The 20,445-nt window shown below is 41.5% G+C and overlaps 1 protein-coding gene across 2 annotated transcripts in view; it reads right to left on the reverse strand.

Annotated features, from left to right (window-relative positions):
- The window catches only part of SYK (spleen associated tyrosine kinase), a 58,152-nt gene that overhangs the window by 22,632 nt on the left and 15,075 nt on the right, over positions 1 to 20,445 (reverse strand). For both annotated transcript variants that reach the window (XM_074856482.1, XM_074856481.1), the window contains exons 2-4: positions 11,458 to 11,910; positions 9,837 to 9,997; positions 630 to 768 (exon numbers count right to left, since the gene is read on the reverse strand). In XM_074856482.1, the coding sequence (XP_074712583.1) occupies positions 630 to 768; positions 9,837 to 9,997; positions 11,458 to 11,871 (714 nt within the window). In that variant the 5' untranslated portion in view covers positions 11,872 to 11,910. The remainder of the gene's footprint in view (positions 1 to 629; positions 769 to 9,836; positions 9,998 to 11,457; positions 11,911 to 20,445) is intronic.

The raw sequence follows: 20,445 nt of genomic DNA on the forward strand, positions 1-20,445 counted from the left end.
CATAGATTTTTGCAGGTGTTCCAACTCCCTTAGCATTTTCAATTTACGCAGTCATTTCTTCAGTAGTCAGTTTTATTATCAACTATGGCATAGTCAACTATGCACTCCTTAATTGCTTAGTCTTCACCAGGGTTTTGGTGGTAGCCCTCAGCAAACTATGCTTTTTCAGCCTTGAAGGTAGAGAATTTCAGAGCTAAAGAATGCAGTATGTGTACAGAATTCTAAACCATCCCCTTTATGCTTCCTAGCATTCTGTTTATTGCTGTCATAAAAGACATTAGCAAAAGAGTATACCTAGCATAACTATTATTGAATATGGTCACTTGCAAATGCATCCTAGAGAACGTTCAGCTAACTGAATAATAATTACAGCAATTTTGAACTCAGCCAAGCTGAAATATCACATTTAAAAATTATTAAACTCTCTACACTTAAATAGCTTTCTACATTAACATATATTTTCTTCATGTATAGAAAGCACATAAAGTTGGAAACATGTGACAAATAACCTGCCAAAACACATTGCTGTTTAGCTAGAGTGTTGTTGCACAGCAGAATAAAACAAGCTGCCTTAGTCAGTTATATGGAAACATGATGACAGATATTCAAGTGATTCAAATTGAACAGACCTGCCAGAGGGTGTCAAATCTTTTTCCATCTGGTATGGAGAGCTTTCCTGTCTTATCTCTGTCAATACGGTAATGCAGTACTTTTCCATCATTGAGCAGACACAGGGCATAGGAACCATTGCTGTCCCTTTCTCGGATACTGTAGGAATAAGAGGGATTTTCAGGGTTACACTTTAGTAGGAATGAGCATCTTCATTGAAGTTCTTTTTTAAGTCACTCTTTTCTTTAAGCTTTTGAATTAAAAAAAGCAAAATCAGCACTGCATCTTCTGAAGCAATTTTGTTAAGCCTTTCATTTATTTCTTAGTGTCATTTGTTTTCAGATAGAATTCCCTAAAGTTTCTTTTTTTTTCTCCCCCGAAGGGCAAAAGATGACAACAGAAAATCCACGATGTGGAGCTCTTTGCTAGGCAGCTACAGAACACTGTCCAGTGCACAAAGTGCTCTCTTTGTGCACTGCAGGCCTGCAAAGCCCATAGAAGTCTTGAAGCCAGGATCCAGCATACACTAGCAGTTGCACTTCAATCTCATCTACAGCTTATGTAAAACTAAAAACTACATATAAGTGCCTTCATTAAAGCAAGATTTGTCTCCTGTATCTTTTATTTTGAAATAAAGAGATGACAGTACAGAAGATAAAATACTGAAAGAATATAATGTGAAATACAAATAAAGGGAAAATCATTGTGCAATGAAACAGATTGTTGTTTGGCTGGGAATTTAAAGTAAATCATACATTTATGTAATCATTAATTCTTATAACTTCTGTAAAGACATTAATGCTTTGCTGCAGATTTCACATAAAATTCACATGAAATTTCACATGGTATTGCGGTATATATCTGGTCTATAAACTTCACCAGGGAGAGATCACAGAATGTAATATACAAACACTGTCTAAAATTCATAGGTAGCCATGATGATCTCCTTTTTCCAGATCTGCAAGTAAAATCTGAGATGCCTGTGAAGTGTTGCAGTTGTTTTATGAGTACTCAAGACTACCTAAAACTGAGACCAGTATCTTCTGGTGACTGGACCCAGAGTAGATAGGAATTTGGTACCAGCTCCATCATAATTAGAGTATCTCAAAGCAGCCTTTTTCTTTTAGTTTGAGTTGCCTGTGTTCACTTGCTGCTGACAGTGAGACAGCAATAGAACTAGATTAAAATTTTCAGCAACACTGAAACACTTCTTGTTTCTGTCTTCTACTCACTCTCGAGTTTTTCAAAAGCCCTGAGAAGAAATAAAGCAGGATATGCTCACTAAGATGTTGTGAAGCTGGTGGAACACTAGTACTTGCTATCACATCTCAGAAGATTGCAGAGGCAAGCATTAAATTCTGTTCCTCAGCTGACTCACTGAACTAAAATTGTTTTTTTTCTGAACTACTCATGCAACTATTTTTTCAAGCAGAGTGATTCTTGTTGCCTAAGATGTGAACGGGACACCAGCTAAAGGAAAAGGGAAGTAGGGTCAGTTTTCTTTCTGAAACCAAAGTAACTTGCCTAGTGTCTCTAAAGCACCTTAAAACACATTGTGGTTTTTCATGACATGCAGGTATTTTCTCAGCGTGCTTATTTCCTGTGCTGACTGAGCAGTGGAGAGCAACAGGTTTCAATAAAATGAAGAATGATTTTTACTTTGTCTTCCTCTGACTTGCTTTTAACAAATGAGGCTTGGAAAAATATTTTCAGAATAGAGGATATTGTTTCTAAAACACAAATGAATGGCATTTCATTGCATTCAGACTGCTGTTCAGAATACAGCACAAGTAAGATTATAAAAATGCAATGGATTGTTTCCCAGTAACAAATGTCCTTCATGTTTTCACATGAGGCAATGGTGGCTCCAATACAATTAGCTCGACTGAAACTGATTCTCATTTGCAAGAGTTGTTGCTATCACAAGAGTCATCATAAACATTTCTTGAGAGCACACGCATTAATGGGAGAAGGGAGTCCTGACTTCCACGGACCATGACACAGATCCAAACAGCCCTATCAGTATCAGGTGCAGGATTTAGGCAGAGTTCAGGTTCGTAAGACTGTGGTTGCATTTCTGAGATCTTCCTTCCCCCAACCAGCAGTTAACAGTTATGGCAACTTCTGTCAGACAGCTCTATCACTGCACATGCAAAAAATCTCCGCTCTAACACTTATGACTGAACAGGGTCCAGGTTCCAGAACCCTCGTTCTCTTGGGGTTATGGTCGAGATGTTTTTTTAAACTGTAGCCAGTCAACACCAGCACAGTTTGGATCCCTACAAAACACAACAGAAGGTACTGCCATCTTCCAAAACATGTCTGAAGAGCAGAACTATCAAGAGCTTTGAAGCAACAGCCAAATGATGGCCTAAGTCTTAGTTTTGGCAACCAGATTCTTTACTGGTCCAAAAAGCACCCTCATAGAACTTACCGTCACAGCCCAAACCAAAAACTTTTACTGCCTCTGGTGACAAGCATTGTCACAGGCTATGTTTCACAATTTCATGCTGGTTTTGCAAACTGTGATAATGGCTGTCTGGGTTAGGATAAACCTCCAGAACTCCAGCTGGGTACACAGTATCCAGTACCTTACTGTTACTGTAAAAATTGGAATCAAGAGAAAGGCTGCTCAAACTTAAAGGTTATAAACTGAAACATCTTCAAATGGAAGTCAAGGTTTTCACACCTTCTTGATGGTGCTGCCTGTACTACTCCGGGTCACCACATCAGATTAGGGGGCTCTCTTCATATATGGAACTTTCCTTCTATGAAAAGTAATTTTCAGAATGTTGAGAAAAAAATCCAAAAATCCAAATGCACTATCTGCTTTAGCGTGCTCTGAAATTACACAAAATATTTACTGCTCTTCAATACAAACTGATAACAAAAAAATCTTCATTTTAAAAAGCTGTATTTTTTAAAAAAAGCATTTTGGAAAAGAAGAAATCCAGCAGTGAAGTATCACCTGGTCTTTCACTTCATGCCATTGTACTGAGATTAATCAGAAACATGAACAACTTCACTGAGAGCAAATTTGAATTCACAGATACATTAGAGAAGCACCAAGGTATCTAGATTTTCTGACATACATTTTAGAACAGCAATTTTAGAAGAAACTGAGAAACTCAAATTGTTACACGATGCAATGAAAAGAAGGTTTAGTTATTGATTTTAATTTTCATGCAACTTATGTTTGAGTATTTTTATGGTTTTGTGAACATAACCCAAATAGCAGCCAATAAGTATCTGGAGTATCATTACACACTGTGTAAATAGCTAACCATTCTCTCCTTTAGTAAAGTCTCTATTTCTGCATGGAAGCAAAAAGAACAATGTCTCAATTTTTTCTGCTTCCAAGTGAAAAGAGAAAAGATCTCTTTCCTTTCCTTTTAGAGGAAAAAATCCCCGAGGGTAAAAAAAAAATGCTATTACAACATGCCTCATTGACTGTGTAGAAAAGGGATTTCATCTTTTCTTCACAACTCTGACCCACTCTGCTGCTGAAGCACACACACAGAGCTACCCTTGAGAAGTCATGGCCCTGCTGCAGTGGTCTGCAAGTGGTGCCTAACTATGTACCTAACTGAAGATCAGTAAACAGCTCTCCCAAACAGCTGTGGGCATCATCCAGGCTGCTGAGAAGGGAAATACAGTGCCTCCAGAAACACTGTTCACTGTCTGCATTTTATCATTTCTCTTGGAAAATTTTTATGGTCATCTAAGCCTAGCAACTGCTTGGCATTTTGAAGAGGAACTTCATCATTAATTAATACCCCTGAATTAAGGTCATGTTTAGGAGGATTGTTTTCACCTTGTCTGAATGTCAACAATGTCCAGTTCCATTTATGGATACAAACATAATACTGGTAAATTTATTTAAAGAATACTCTACAATGTCAGATAAATCACCTAGCTCAGTATGAACTCCAGTAGTGGTAAATTCCTAGAGAAAGTAAGATTAATGTAAATATAGACTGCTACATGTATCAGAAACACAAATTTTGGGTGAGACAAAAGACAAGAAAACTCTTATGGACAACTGCACTTCAAAACTTCTTATTCTGAAATGGTGCTAGTAGTGTTAACTACTGTAACACGTAAGAGACAGTTTAGTCTCTAGATGTCATGAGGAGCCATGAGTTCTGTAAGTCATTCAAATAGTTGAAACTAGTTTGTTCTCTTTAGTATATCTTGTGCGTACTTAAGACATTCTTATGATACTAAAATTATTTTTTACTTGCCTTTTATGCACCTGTTCACATTTTATGTGAACTACGAACCCATATAAAAGGTTTCTAGAGACTAAACTGCTAATTATCAATGTCTTCACTCACAATTTCCTCAATGTTGAATTTTTAAGTTTAACAGTATTTCCAAATAGTGTTTATCTTCCTTCAGCTTCAGAATTTTTGGTTCTTAACACATATGCAAGATCACATGCTCATATAACTGAAGTGGTCACTACTGATGACAAATCAAGATGTGCCCAGAGCTACCACACACTTACTGGAGTTGTTTCCTATATGGAACTGAAGAGAAAACTAACATTTTTTATACAGCTGGTCTGTCACTGTTAGCAAATTTTTAATCAATTTTTCAACTGGTCCACACATGCATGTACTCACATAGATAATATTATATTATTTATTATTAATGAAAAATTATTACAATATTAATAACAGTATTGATAATATTAATAGTATTATCTATGATCATCTAGACAATATTTATCATCATATTCTACAATTATGCCCCCTACCAGGCAAAGTCTAACAAAAAAAGTCTGGTAAGAACCAGCATCCTACACAGCATGCACAGCAGTGTTAATGAAGCTAGCAGGGGCTTGAGACTTTAAAAAAGTTCTCTATTTTCTGTTGCTTTTCAGGTCATTTTAGAGATATCATATTTTCCTTCTATTCCACTGCTATAGTTTTTTCTCCAAATTTTGTGGCTAGAGTGGCAATCTTTAATGAGTGTTGTTCCTGAAGAGTTGGGCACTGCTTCCTATTTCATGTCATTTCATGGTATTGTTTCTAATTTTGACTTTAAAAACAAACTCTGTATCACCCACATACATACTTATTTCACTTACTTTTCAGTCATGAGAAAAACTTTAAAAAGACCTTTAAAAATTTCCTAGTAAAATACCCACAGTTAGCTCAGAACTTTTCCAGCAGCTTGGATAGATCACAGTGTTAGATCTATGATGCTAATCATGACATTTTGAACTGCAGTCAGGAAGCTTTTCAACTATTTCCATATTTATTATATTGAAAAAAATCTAGATTTGATAATCCTGCAGTGCTGCAAAGCAGCGCTGAAGAAATATGTTCTCACAGAGACTGCTGTACTGGACAGTTAGCAGATTTCTGGTGTAATGAGTTTTAGAGACCCTTCTAAAAGAATATACAGAGATATTCTAGCCTTTTAAAATTTACTATTTTTTCCATAATAAACAAGATTATCTTTTCATATACTAGCACCTGCTTGTGGACTTGTTGCATAGCCTCACAGTACCTCATCTCATTTAAAATCTAGCTTTTATGTTCCCAGGCTCCATTTCCTAGCTCAACAAGTTAACTTCTCTTAGACATCGAATGTTTCTAAGTTTCACCTTTCAGTCAGCTACCAGGCTTGAGTCTTGACCAACGTGAGAAAAACAGTCCCTGAAGAGCTACATTCACAAGCACAAACTCAGTCTTCAGTCCACAGGTGTACAGAAGATTCTGACATGCGCTGCCTCCAGGTAAGCAAAAAGCATGGGATGCCCATGCCTGAAATGTAAAACAATGCACCTCTCTAGCACTCAACAATTTTGCTGCTACTGTTTCAGTTAGCTAACAAATGAGTGGTTTATTTCTCAACACCTGCTGAGCTAGCACATGTTAGGCAAACCACTGCGGAAAACAGAAAACCTCTCTGAATTAGACAGTTCTTTTGTTATTTGCTATGAGCCTCTAGGTCTACCGATCTGAGAGCTCAAGAGCTCTGGAAGGAAAAATAACTGATTTCTGATACAAATGAACAACACATTATTTCTCTTGCTGCTCTGGCTGCTGAATTATGGAGCAGATGAAGATCTCCCCATTTCTTCCCTGGGAGCATAAGAGTAATTTAGGTCTAAACCTGCCAGATATGCAGTCCATGCAAGAACAATTAATGCATCACAAAACACCCTACAGATGCAGAAGTAAACAGTGCTGTCCTTAATAAGAGGGACGCAAGTTAAAACATACTATCAGTTGTATTTTCATATTATCTTAGCTCCAGTGGTGCTTCTCATGGTTTAAACAGAGCCTTAAAGTTAGTATTTTCCCCTCTATGGGTTTATCTATCTACCTGATGTGAAAGCAGCTGCCTGAGTTCCAGCAGAACTATGTAAGATATGCACCCACTGGCATAACAAGTCCCCCAGGAGAAGGTCTGACTGCTCCCTCCACAGCTCATCGAGCATGTTGCTGCAAACAGCACCAGAAATGCCTCCTAAGCCATCTCTAAGGGAAACAGGAAAATGCTGGAGAAGTATTTCTATTTAAAGCTGTAGGAATGCTTACAGAAGATTAAAAAGAGATCAGGGTCTCTTTATAATAGAGATTGAAAGTGCCAAGTCTGCTAAAAAATTGCATTCCCTCACTCCAAAGCTCATCCTTATTGTTAAGAAATGTTAGTTAAGGGATCCATTTTTTTGAAGAAAAACTAGCTTCCTTTTTTTTTTCCCCAAAGAGAAGCACTTTGACCACATAGAAACCAATGTGTGTAAGAGGTAAACCGGAAAAGCTGGAAGCTTTAATACATGATCAACATCATGACTCAGCTGATACAACACTGATTTGGTAAGATGTTAATATGGAAAGTAATAATCTTCAGAAAAAAACAGGTCATTAAAAGGAAGGGTTGCTGCTTTGTTTCAGATTACATGTCTCTATGTCTAACAAGTAGGATAAGAAACTAGCAAAGTCACAGGGCAATGAAAAAGAGAGGTGGTATGGTAATGCTGTGCTGGTAATCTATGACAGTGACCATGTTCAAATCAATGAAACTTCTGTGCTATAGGAAGAAGCATTCAGAAAAGATGAATCTGTGATAAGGGGAATCTTTGGCTCCACAAACATTTGTAATAATTTTTTGTTACAAATGGCAACAAAAGCAACCAGTAAATGACCCTCTAGATGTGATCCCAAGAAATAGGGAGTATGGAGCTGAAAATGTGAAGACACATGGCAACTTGGGTGAGAGGGATTGTGAAACAGTAAAAGTTCAAGGACTGAGGGAGGAAAGAGATTTCAAGAAATGAGATGTCAGTACACTCAAAGTATTTGTAGCTAAGACCTGACAGGATAGGAATTAACTCTACTGGAAATAAAGATTTAGAGGAGTTACCAGTTCCAGACAATTAAGATTGAAACATGGAAACATATGAAGTTTGCATCTACATTAGCACTTAGTGTGGCACAATTACAGCAAATAAGTAAAGTGAAAGAGTTGGTAATGAAGAAGCACATCCATTCTGCACTCACTCCTACAGTTTTACTTTGGACTAGTTTTAAAAAAGTCAAAGATAGTTGAGTGCCGAAGAAGACTATGTAGGTAGGCAATGAAATTTCTCTCAGGAATTACACAGTTCTAAGTGATCCTTCCCTGGCCATGACCTTTAGGCTTCATTTTCTATCATTATATAAATACTTCTATTGGGGGGGGGGGTGGGGGGTGGGGGGGGTGGCGAGGGAAAGGAAATGGCTCAATGAAAACTGATTTTTTTTCAAATTAGGATTTTCCAAAAGAGAAACTTTTTTGTTAGAAGATTTTGACTGTCTCTAATCCTTACGAGATGATGGCCGTTAGTCACTATCCTAAATGACACATTTGCACTCAGAAAACAAAAGATCATGAGGTCGAGTAAACGCAGACAGTGGCAGACACAAAATGGTGTTACCAAGGTAAAAGCAATTCCTTCTGTTGCTTAACTGCAAAACAAAGCACCACCACTGCCCCCAGGAGAACTGACATGGATCCCAACAGTTGTTAACATCAGCAGATTGTTTGTATTTTTACCACTTTGGTAAGTCAGCATATTGGGTACAGGTGGCCAGGCTTTGGCAGCGGGGCTGCGGGGGGCTCTGTGAGGAGGTCAGGGGCTGCCCTGAGCCAGTCATGACTGGTTCCAACTGGGCCCAATGCAGGGACCCCTGCAGGGCACTGCCAAGCACCTCAGCCACGTATGCGGCACCTCCGCCTCTGTGAAAACATCCTTAAGAAAGGGCAGAAAAACGCCTGGTAGGTGGTGATGGAGAGAGAAAAAAACAAACACGAAACAGAAGCAGCACTGCAAACACCAAGGGCAGAGGAGGAGGTGGGGAGGAGGCATTCCAGGCGCTGGAGCAGAGAGTCCCCTGCAGCCCATGAGAGAGGCCACGGTGGAGCAGGTGTCCATACTGCAGCCCTCCAAGTGGGTGGATATTTCCTGAAGGATATTTCCTGTAGAGAGCCCATGTTGCAGTGGGGAACAGCGTGAGGAGGAAGGAGTGGCAGCGAGAAGCTGTCACCAACTCACTGCAGCCCTGTCTCCTACCCATCCTCCCCTGCGCTGCTTGGTGGGGAGTGGAGTTGGGTGTGAAGGAGGGAAGTTGAGTCTGTGAAAACTGGGGGTGTGGGTGTGTGAGAGGAAGGTGGTTTTTTATGTTTTTGTCTTTGTCTCTTGATCTCCAACTCAGTATCAACTGACAATAAATTAAATTACTTTTCCCCAAGTGGAGTCTGTTTTGCCAGTGGGAATTAGTGGTACATGATCTCCCTGTCTTCATCTTGACACACAAGCTTTTCCATCCTGTTTTCTTTCCCTGTTCTGTTGAGGAGGGGCAGTGTGACAGTGGCTTGGTGGACTAAGGTTAACCTATCACAGTCACTTAGTATTGCTTATGAGTTATAAAACAAAGTTCAATTAATTTTTCTTGTATTGAGTTTTTCTGATGCTCCCTTTAGAATTAAACCTAGTATTTGATGACCCACGCTTTTGCTATAGTTTCCCATCTTTAGTTAAGTGGAAACCTAATGTTGGAGACACTTGCTTAGTACAGGAATGCTTATGTCATGTATATCATGCTGGACTGGGGTCTCTCACTGTGAACAAGTCACCTTTTAGGCCATACTCTCATTTGAGATTCATTCATGGGAACTGTGTACTAACACTGGTGGCAAACAGCAATACCACAGAAAAAAACACTCACAGAAATTTTCCATTGTTTCTTGACCCAATGAGGATACGGTGTTCTGACTCTTCCCGAGAGATCCTCCCATGGAACCATGGCATCTTCTCATGGGCTGTAGTGGCAATCAACTTCTCCAGCTGAGGCTTTTGACTAATGATAGCTTGCTCAAGAGCATGCCCCTATAGAGTGGTAAAAACACAGCAGGACAGTCAAACCATCTTCTGCAATAAAAACATGACAGGTAGACTCCCAGTATTGGATTGCTTTTGGGACATCCAAAATCTGCATGTATCTGTTGTATGTGGGGAAAAGATCTGGTTGCTATAAAGATTTTAAACCAGAAACTAACTTATGGTAACCTAAACATCACAAAGCTGGGATTCTTCCTTTACCTCTGAGAAACAGATGGAAAAATGACCAGTAAATTAAGCCCTTAGTGATATATCAGTACTTCAGCTGAAAATTATGTCATATTTTTATGCTAATGAGACATAGCTAAATATACTCAGTGCCACCCTGAGATGTCATAACATACCTCCATATTACATATCCTACAGCAGTTTACTGAAATAAACTGAACATGCTTTGCATTGTTGCAACATGTCTACATTGAAGACATCAATGCAAATTTCCCCAAAGCAGACAGGACAGTCTCAATTTTAGAGTGAACTACATTAATATTTTAGATATAACCTAGACACTTCTAAACCCATCTACAGCCTATCACTTCCAAATTTGTCCCAGAATCTGAGGGGAAAACCCCCTCATTTCATCAGTCTTCAACTTGAGTTCAACAACTTCCTTCTAGACTGGGCTCAGACTCATCAGAAAAAAAATGTCAGCCTCAGCACTTATAGTAAATGTAGTATAAATTTCAGACTTTTCTAGTTTGGGCATTGCTCCACATATTTCATGGAGCAGAACATGTAGGGTTACTTGCTAGTACCAAAAGAGATGACAAACCTAGCATAACTCCATGAGCTCATAATGGTAACTCATGGCATCCCAAGGTGAAATAGTATTCCTGTTGCAGCCTCCTACACTAGTGTTAAGACTAGCTTCTTCACAGTCATTCTAAGGAAGAAGTCCAGCCTGTCTTCCTCAGCATGAAACATTGCTGCTTGACACATGCAGTACTGAAGATGCATAGGTGGTTAAGAAATCAGGTTCTGTTCTGGACATAATCTAAATAAGCATTACAGAAACAAGGTCAGCTAAGAGGGAAGGATGTAAAACAATTCACCATATCACCATGTTTGCCTGCATATCAATCCATAAAAATTCAGAATCAAAAGCAATCAAATAAACCATTTCTGTATCTTGCTCATCATCTTGTTCTTGTATCATCTATTAACTTTTGGTGCATGTGGAAATCTGATGACACAGGTTAGTGCAGAGCTAGATAAGCCTATGCTAGCCCAAGATATCATAAAAGTCTTAAGTTTTGTAAAAGTTCAGGAAAACTACACTTATGACCAAGTTACTGCATGTATTGGGAGGAAAAAAAGCCCCACTGTTCAAAACTCAAACAGCTATGATTCCATTATGAAACAGCAGCAGCAACAGCTGGAAACAAACACTGCAATCTCTTTTCTCCTAAATCAAAGACCACTTTATGGCAAAGTCAGCCTGTATTTACCTGAAGATTCCAAGTTTGTTTGACATACTCTCTGATGAGGTTCTCTTTTAAATCTTCAAAGGGTCCTGTTTTGGGTTGAACGCCTGGTGGTCGGTTGAAAGGTTTTCTCAGTAGACAGACAAGGCCATCTGCTTCCTCTGAGTGATAGTTAATGAGTTCAGCAGGACTGGCATGCGACTTGCCTCCTGCAATAGCATATGAGCCACTTAGCTCCCTTTCAATTGTATAATGATGAACCTTCCTTCCATGGGCCAAGGATAAAGCAAAGCCCCCCAGGTAATTCCGGCTTTGCCGGAGCAAGTATAGTCCATCACTCACTCCTCCTTGCATCAGATACTCCTCAGCTTCTTCACGTGTAATATTGCCAAAGAAGTATGGCAAATGGTTAGCAGGGTTTGCCATGTTGGAAGCCATGCTTTGTCTTTTCCAAGTAGCAAACTTAGTATTCTATATCTGAAAAACAAAGACAGAGACATGAGCATCAGTTTAAAAAAAGAAGATAAACCAGTAACATGGCAGTTCACCTGTGGTATGTTGGTAATAGATTTTTTTAAAAGATTTTGGGATGAAGATCACATTTTTATTTTTATCTTGTTAGAAGTTGTCTAAATCCCAATAGAAAGTTTTTCCCTGTTATATAGTAATATAAAAGTTTCCTATAACTGCACAAGTTTCCTTTAACTCCCTTTCTGCTGCTTTTGCCTAGCCATAGAGAGGTCCTGACATTTTCACCTGCCTGAATGCCTGTATCCATCCTTTTGTACAGACCTTCAGGTGTCTCCCAGTAAAAGGAAATAACTAGGTAAGAAAGATTCAGTGAGTACAGCTTTTCATTCCAGTTTTTTGCCATTATAATTTTGCTTATAAGAGTAACATGCCAGTATGTGGGCTGAGTATGGACAAAAGTCCTATCTTAACATAGTTAACACTTCTCTCCACATAGATTTACCAATGGTTTTTTAATGGGAAAAAAAAAAAAAAGGTGATGCTGTCTTTTTGAACTGTTTTCATTTCAAACAGCTTCTACTGAAATTATACGAAGGCACACTACCAACAAAACCACAGAAGATATTCAAGTTCAGCATCTCTGAGGAATAATAGTGAACATAACATAAACGGCTTCAATTCTTTTACTCTTAATATAACAATAAAAATAATCTCATCTATTTTTATATCTCTTACATATATTTTATATATATATCATATATACAGTATTATATATATCAATATATTATAATTTTTTAAAAAATATGCACAAGGACTCTACAGAATTCTAGCTACAGGAATACTGTTCTTCTTGTGTCCTGTCTTCCCTGAATTATCCCAGCCTCTAACCTACATTGTCAGAAAATAAATTTATTTTCATTAAACTCCATCGCAGATTTACACTGCTGGGACAGCGAAGTATTGTGCTGGAGTTCTTTTTGTCTTTTTCAAGTTATCGAAGAGGAGACATCAGAATGCAAAAGCTGAATTTTGTTTACTATCCATTTTAGTGACATTTAAATGACTATCTAATGGATACCGGGAAGAATACCCCAGCTACCTGCTGATGACATGTAACTGGATAGGAAATGAATATATTGACATCAGTGAGACTATTCTTGCAAGAGTATTTGCAAGCTCTTTTTTGTCAGATGAAGTGGTCCACAACCGCAATTACTTATGTAATTGCAAGTTCACCAGTCAATTCATTAATCTGTTCTTGCAACGTTACAAGTTTTTCATATACTTTCTTCTCCACTCCAATCACTGTTAATCATGAATGGCCACAGACTGTTACATCTACAGTTTATGTGGCGTAAGAAGAAAGGAACTCCATTTAGGAGCAGTTCAACATCTTCTTTCAGTCTAGAAAGAAAAGAAAAATCCCACTATTATTGACTGTGCACCTGTAAAATGACTTCATGATCTGAAAAATTACTTTCAAAGAACACATGAAATGTTGAACAAAACTAGCAGTACGTGCTTATGTTTTTAGTATTTGTGTGTGTCAGATTAAACTTTCCCTTAGGAAATATCTCACAACTTCATTGCCAAAATTTTTATTTCCTTGTCTTTTAAGTTCAGCTGTGACAACCGGATATTGAAATACTCTCAAGTATACAATACAAGTGACAGCCTCTGTTATCTGTAGTGTATTATGCAGATTTTAGGCTAACTAGGCAACACTACAAATATATCAAAGGAAGAACACTGTTGTTTCTTTGTATTTAAAAGATCACTGCACATCCTGTATTCTTTTCTTCCAATGTGTATATACTAAGAAAAATTTATATATACTGAATATGAAACCCATGAATATTAATCTACAAAATACTGTTATCTATGTTTTATTCAGGTTAATGCAGCTCTCTTTTCCCACCTTTCATTATGTTGCACAGAAGCAGACAAAAGGATCAGAAATTCAGTTCCTGCTTCTATTGCTGTGCAGAATATAGCAGTAAAAACAATGTGCCCTTCACAGTTAAACAAAGGGCATGATTTTAGGGAAGCCATGCAGCACTCTGTGCACTTCAGCATTAAATAATTCAGGATGAATGTGAACAGGGTTGGTTAACAGACTTCCCAGCTTGCAGTTGGCCAAACTGTGCAACTGAGTTACGTGAGCAAAAGTGGCTATTACAGAAACATGGTGGGATGTCTCCCATGACTGGAGTGCGCCTGTTGATGGCTACAATTTCTTTAGGAGGGATAGACAAGGAAGGAGATGTGGTGGGGTGGTGCTGTATGTTAGGGACTGTTATGATTGCTTTGAGTACAAGTGTAGTGAAGACAGGGTGGAGTGTCTTTGCGTTAGAATCAGGGGGAAGGCCAACAGGCCAGATGTTGTAGTAGAAGTCTACTACAGGCCACCCACCCACCACAGAGAGGTGGATGAAATATTCTATAGGCATTTAGGTGAAATCTCACAATCGCTTGCCCTTGTTCTTGTGGGAAACTTTAACTTCCCAGACATCTGCTGGAAATAAAACACAGCAGAGCGGGACCAGTCCCGGAGATTCCTGGAATGTGTGGCAGATAACTTCCTGACGCAACTGGTGAGTGAACCGACCAGAGAAGGTGCCCTGCTGGATCTCCTCTTTGTGAACAGAGAAAGACTGGAGCATGATGTGGCAGTTGGAGGCTGACTAGGGCACAGGGATCATGAAACAATAGAGTTCTCTATTCTTAGAGAGGCCAGGAGAGGGGGCAGCAGAACTGACATCCTGGACTTCCAAAGGGCTGACTTTGACTTGTTTGGGCACCTGCTTGACAGGATCTCTTGGGAGACGATCCTGAAGGGTATAGGGGTGCAGGAAGGCTGGGTGCTCTTCAAGAAGGAAGTGTTAATGGCTCAGGAGCAGGCAGTCCCCAGGTGCTGTACGAGAAGCCAACAGGAGACAAGACCACCCTGGCTGAACAGGGAGCTTTGGCTGCAACTCAGGGAGAAAAGGAGAGTTTACCGCTTTTGGAAGAAGGGGCTAGCCACTCACAATGATTACAGAGATGCTGTGAGGCTATGCAGGGTGGAAATCAGGAGGTCTAAAGCCCAGCTAGAAATTAATCTGGCTTCAGCAGTCAAAGACAACAAGAAATGTTTCTATAAGTATGTCAACAGCAAAAGAAAGACCAGGGAGAGCCTCCATCCCCTGCTAGATGCAGGAGGAAACATGGAAACAACTGATGAGGAAAAGGCTGAGGTGCTTAATGCCTTCTTTGCCTCAGTCTTTAATAACAAGACTAGTTGTATTGAGGGAATCCAACCTCCTCAGCCAGAAGACACAGACTGGGAGAACGACCCCTCCGCATTCCAGGAGGAGATAGTCAGTGACCTACTGCATCACATAGACATACACAAGTCTATGGGACCAGATGGGATACATCCAAGGGTGCTGAAGGAGCTGGCTGGGGTGCTCGCCAAGCCGCTTTCCATCATTTACCAGCAGTCCTGGCTGACCGGGGAGGTCCCGACAGATTGGAGATTGGCCAATGTGACGCCCATCTATAAGAAGGGTCGGAAGGATGATCTGGGAAATTACAGGTCTGTCAGCTTGACTTCGGTGCCCAGGAAGCTGATGGAGCAGCTCATCCTGAATACCATCACAAAACATATGAGGGACAACCAGATGATCAGGCCCAGTCAGCATGGGTTTATGAAAGGCAGGTCCTGCTTGACAAACCTGATCTCCTTCTACGACAGGGCGACCCGCTTATCGGATGAGGGAAAGGCTGTGGATGTTGTTTACCTTGACTTTAGTAAGGTCTTTGACACCCTCTCCCACATCATTTTCCTGGTGAAACTGGCTGCTCGAGGCTTGGATGGGCACATGCTTTGCTGGGTAAAAAACTGGCTGGATGGCCGGGCTCAAAGAGTGGTGGTGAATGGAGTTAAATCCAGTTGGCAGCCAGTCACGAGTGGTGTCCCCCAGGGCTCGGTTCTGGGGCCACTCCTGTTTAACATCTTTATTGATGATCTAGATGAGGGGATCAAGTGCACCCTCAGTAAGTTTGCAGATGACACCAAGTTGGGTGGGAGTGTTGATCTGCTCGAGGGTAGGGAGGCTCTGCAGAGAGATCTGGACAGGCTGGAGCGATGGGCTAAGGCCAACTGGAGGAGTTTCAATAAGGTCAAATGCCGGGTGCTGCACTTGGGCCACAACAACCCCCAGCAGCGCTACAGGCTTGGGGAGGAGTGGCTGGAGAGCTGCCAGTCAGAGAGGGACCTGGGGGTGTTGACTGACAGCCGGCTGAACAGGAGCCAGCAGTGTGCCCAGGTGGCCATGAAGGCCAATGGCATCCTGGCTTGTATCAGAAATAGCGTGGCCAGCAGGGACAGGGAAGTGATCTTACCCCTGTACTTGGCACTGGTGAGGCCGCACCTCGATGACTGTGTTCAGTTTTGGGCCCCTCACTACAAAAAGGACATTGAATGACTTGAGTGTGTCCAGAGAAGGGCAACGAAGCTGGTGAAGGGTCTGGAGCACAGGTCGTACGAGGAGCGGCTGAGGGAACTGGGGTTTTTTAGTCTGGAGAAGAGGAAGCTGAGGTCCTGACAGGAGGTCGCAGAGAGCTGGGGATGAGTGTCTTTAACCAAGTAATAATTGATAGAACAAGAGTTAATGGCCTCAAGTTGCACCAGGGAAGGTTTAGACTGGATATTAGGAAGCATTTCTTTACAGAACAGGTTGTTAGGCATTGGAATGGGCTGCCCAGGGAAGTGGTGGAGTCCCCATCCCTGGACGTGCTTAAGAGTCGGGTCAACATAGCGCTGAGGGATATGGTGTAGTTGGGAACTGTTAATGTTGGGTTAATGGTTGGACTAGATGATCTTCAAGGTCTTTTCCAACCTAGACAATTCTGTGATTCTGTGATTCTGTGAAGAGGAGTTTGTGGAAGACCATGTAAGAAGGGAGGGTCCATAATGCAAAGCTAGAACTGAGGAATGGACGTCTTCATGGGGGCCTTTTGGAACACTGTGATTCAGGCTGACATCTTCCCTGGCAGCTCTGCAGCAGGCAGAGCTGTGGTGTGCCTACTGCTTAGTTCAAATATGACCCATAACTGATCTGCTGTCTCTTCCACCTGGATCAAGAAACAGCAGACAAATGCCTGTGTTGCTCTACGAATATGTGAAGAACGGGGCGGGGGGGGGGGGGGGGGGGGGGGGGCGGGGGGGCAGGGTGTGAGGAACACACAAGTCAAATGAACAAGGCTCACACAGTATAGAACACTAGAGAGGACACAGTCAGGACAAATCACATGTTGTGCAGATCTTTTGATCTTCTCCCACCTTCCCAAAGAAGGAAGACATCAAATCTGCAGAGCTACTGCAGCACTACAAATAGAGTTGTGTGCAGCATGTTATTTATTACTCTTGTGGTTTGCAACCAAAGGTTAATGGTGTAAGATCACATACTAATCTACTAATGTAGCTCTTCTTTATTAATTGCAAAGAAAGCTGTAACTGAAGAGACAGAAGAAAGCAGTCCTCTGAATAACACTGCATTCTGCATAAACTACTATGCAAAATGACAATTTCAACACCACTAGATGAAGACAGGGACAGCTTTCCTTAAACAGAATGCATTATTTCAGTAACATAATGCAGGGCCAGAGGACTGCAACCAACAGCACAAGGTCCAGTTGGACAGCAGTTAGTAGTCTTGTAACCCAGGGTCAGTACTGGGGCCAATAATGTTCAAGATCTTCATTAAGGAGGTGAACAATGGGGAGAGTGCACCCTCAGCAAGTTTAGAGATAATACAAAACAGGGAGTAGTGGCTGAAACACCATAGGGTTGTGATGCCATTCAAAGGGACCTGAACGGCTGAAGAATTGGGCTGAGAGGAATTTCATGAAGTTCAACAAGGAGAAACACCCTGTGGAGCAGCCTTTCCCCCTTTGGGGCATCTGCCTTCCTGGCTGGGTGACTATCAGGGGCAGCCCCCTACAGTCCTGCAATGTTACCAGGGAATGGCTGCGACAGCCCCTGAACTCGCTGTTTTTCAGCAGCCACAGACTCTGTGCCGACACATTCTGTCCAGGGCTCCTCTGCACACACATGCAAGGCATGCAGGCTCCAGCAGGACCTTCATCTTGTTCTACCAGCTTTGGCATGGAGGAGAGCAGCAGGTATGGGTGCTGTGCAAAGGCAGCCCCTTCCAGTGCTCCTCTCTCCTCTGTCTGGCTGTGCGGTGGTGCAGGGCCCATAGGTCCCTGTCCCCAGACAGTGGGCATGACATGGTGCCAGGGATGTCAGCAGCAGTGAAGACTCCTAGCAAGTTCCTCCATCTTCCCTGACCCCCTCCTCCAGGTACCCCATCCTAACCTGATGGCTGTTTGGTGAAGAGCGTGGGGGCTTGAGGGTCTTGGGTGTGCCAGCTTTTCCCTCAAGGTCACCCGACAACTCGTCAGAGCCTGCCTCAGGCATCTCACCCAACCCGGCTTGAGCACTGGGGAGGTGTAGAGGAGATCAGGGCTTCCCCTCCTGCTCTCCATCCCTCCCTCCCTCCTGGCAGTTCACCTCCAAGGCGGTGCAGAGACACGGGCACATCCCAGGCTGGCCCCACATCTCTCTGTCCTGCCCCAGGGCTGCAGCTGCTGCTTTTCAGCTCGCAAGGAGAGAGCCCTTGGGAGGCCCTTGCCTCCCCTCTCCCACAGCTTCTGGGGCTTCCTTGGCTTTTCTGCTTCTAGCACCAGACAAGCTCCAGCGCTTTGCATGTCTCTCTTGACAGGACATGGTGTCAGGCACTGAGGAAGCCATGGGGGAGACTGGCTCTGCTGCAAGAGACAGTGGCACAAGCCAGCTGCCACAGGCAGGGATGGTGTCAGTCTCTTCCCAAGTGTGACAGGATGAGAGAAAATGGTCTCAAGTTGCATCAGGGGAGGTTTATATTGGATATCAGGAAAAGTTTCTTCACTGAAAGGGTTATCAAGCACTGGAACATGCTGCTCAGGGAGCCCTGGAGGTATTTAAATGACCTGTAGACATGGTCATTAGGGACATGGTTTAGTGTTGGACTTGGTAGTCTTATGTTTACGGCTGGACTCAATGATTTTAACGGTCTTCTTCAACCTAAATGTTGTTATGATTCTGTGATTCTATTAATCTGAAAGTCATTACAAATACGGAGGCTTTGAATGCTCTAGTTCTTGTTTTCTTCATTCCTGCTTACTTGTTTCCCTCAGACATCCCCATGTCACCCTGCCATTCTTTTTTACTCCACTCTGCACCACAGATACTGCTGGTTAGGAGATGAACACACATCATCCTATGTCTGGCAAAGTGCTCCCTGAAGGCAGGCTCCAAGTCTTCAATCGCACTTTCAGGAAGGGTGGAAGAAAACAGATTTGCTGTTAGGTTTTCAGTAAGGAAAGAGCTTAAATCATGTTCCATCACAATTAAAACAAAAGAACAATTGCTGTAATTTCTACTCTGCGTGAATCTTTGTGGTCCTCAACAGCAGAGGCAGCTGGGACACAGAGGGCACAGCTGCCAAATGATAATCCTGAGACTGCAGGAGGTTTCCATTTTTTCCATATTTGTAGGGAGGTTAGCCTGGACACTGACACACTGGATGCATGGATGGATGAATGATCCGCACTGGTGCTTCACAAGCACTGTACAGCTAATTTGGAGAAAAGGAAAAAATAATCCCATACAATTCTCATGCCAAGAATGATACTGCACTGCAGTACCTGTTCTAAACACCTCAGTTATGTTGTAGTGAACAAAATTCAAACAGAAAAATGCCACCACACTTTTTATCTGTGGGAATTTATATTCATGGAAGTTTCTTTCCTCTGTACCTTTGGTTTCAGGCTTAAAAAAGTGTTAGGACCTTCATGTCTAAAAAAGGATAAAGAACTTTAGAATTAAATTATGAGCTAATAAAATAAAAGTGGGGTGGGGGTGGGCTGGGAGGGGAAACTCTCATTCCCTGGCCATAAAAGGTCCTAATGCAATGGTTACTGGAAATAAAATTCACTTAGACTTTGATATGTTTCAGGTCAGGTTCCTCAGAGTATTGTTTAGTCTCAGATTAGTCTCATTATTTACTATACGCTCCTCGGGATGAGTTGCCCAAACACAAATTCTCTTTGGTGGTCTGCTTTTTGTGTAATGTGTAAAGCCAAGTTTTTCCACTGCTGACAGTTCAGCATTTTTATGACTATTAAAATAAATGTTGAAAAAACTCATATCTATTCATTAAGAATTCACAGCACCCACAGAAAACAGAAGCGACAAGGTATGCACAGCAATAAGACCAATAGCCTCTGAGTGAAATTTCTCTACTCTTTCTAAAAGATGTTCCAAACCACTCTCCAAAGGGGGACCATGTATAGGCATACCAAGTTAAATTGAACTACTCAGCTCAGATACAGAAAGCAGAGAAGGTGGTTCATCAGGACATTTACTGGGGTTTAAACGTTGACCTGGAGATTTGACTAAATGCTCAAAAAACTAGACAGTGCTGAGCTTCATGCTGCTGTTCTGACAGTGCT

The sequence above is a fragment of the Strix uralensis genome, chromosome Z (genome assembly GCF_047716275.1).
Source record: "Strix uralensis isolate ZFMK-TIS-50842 chromosome Z, bStrUra1, whole genome shotgun sequence".
Taxonomy (NCBI): Eukaryota; Metazoa; Chordata; class Aves; order Strigiformes; family Strigidae; genus Strix; species Strix uralensis.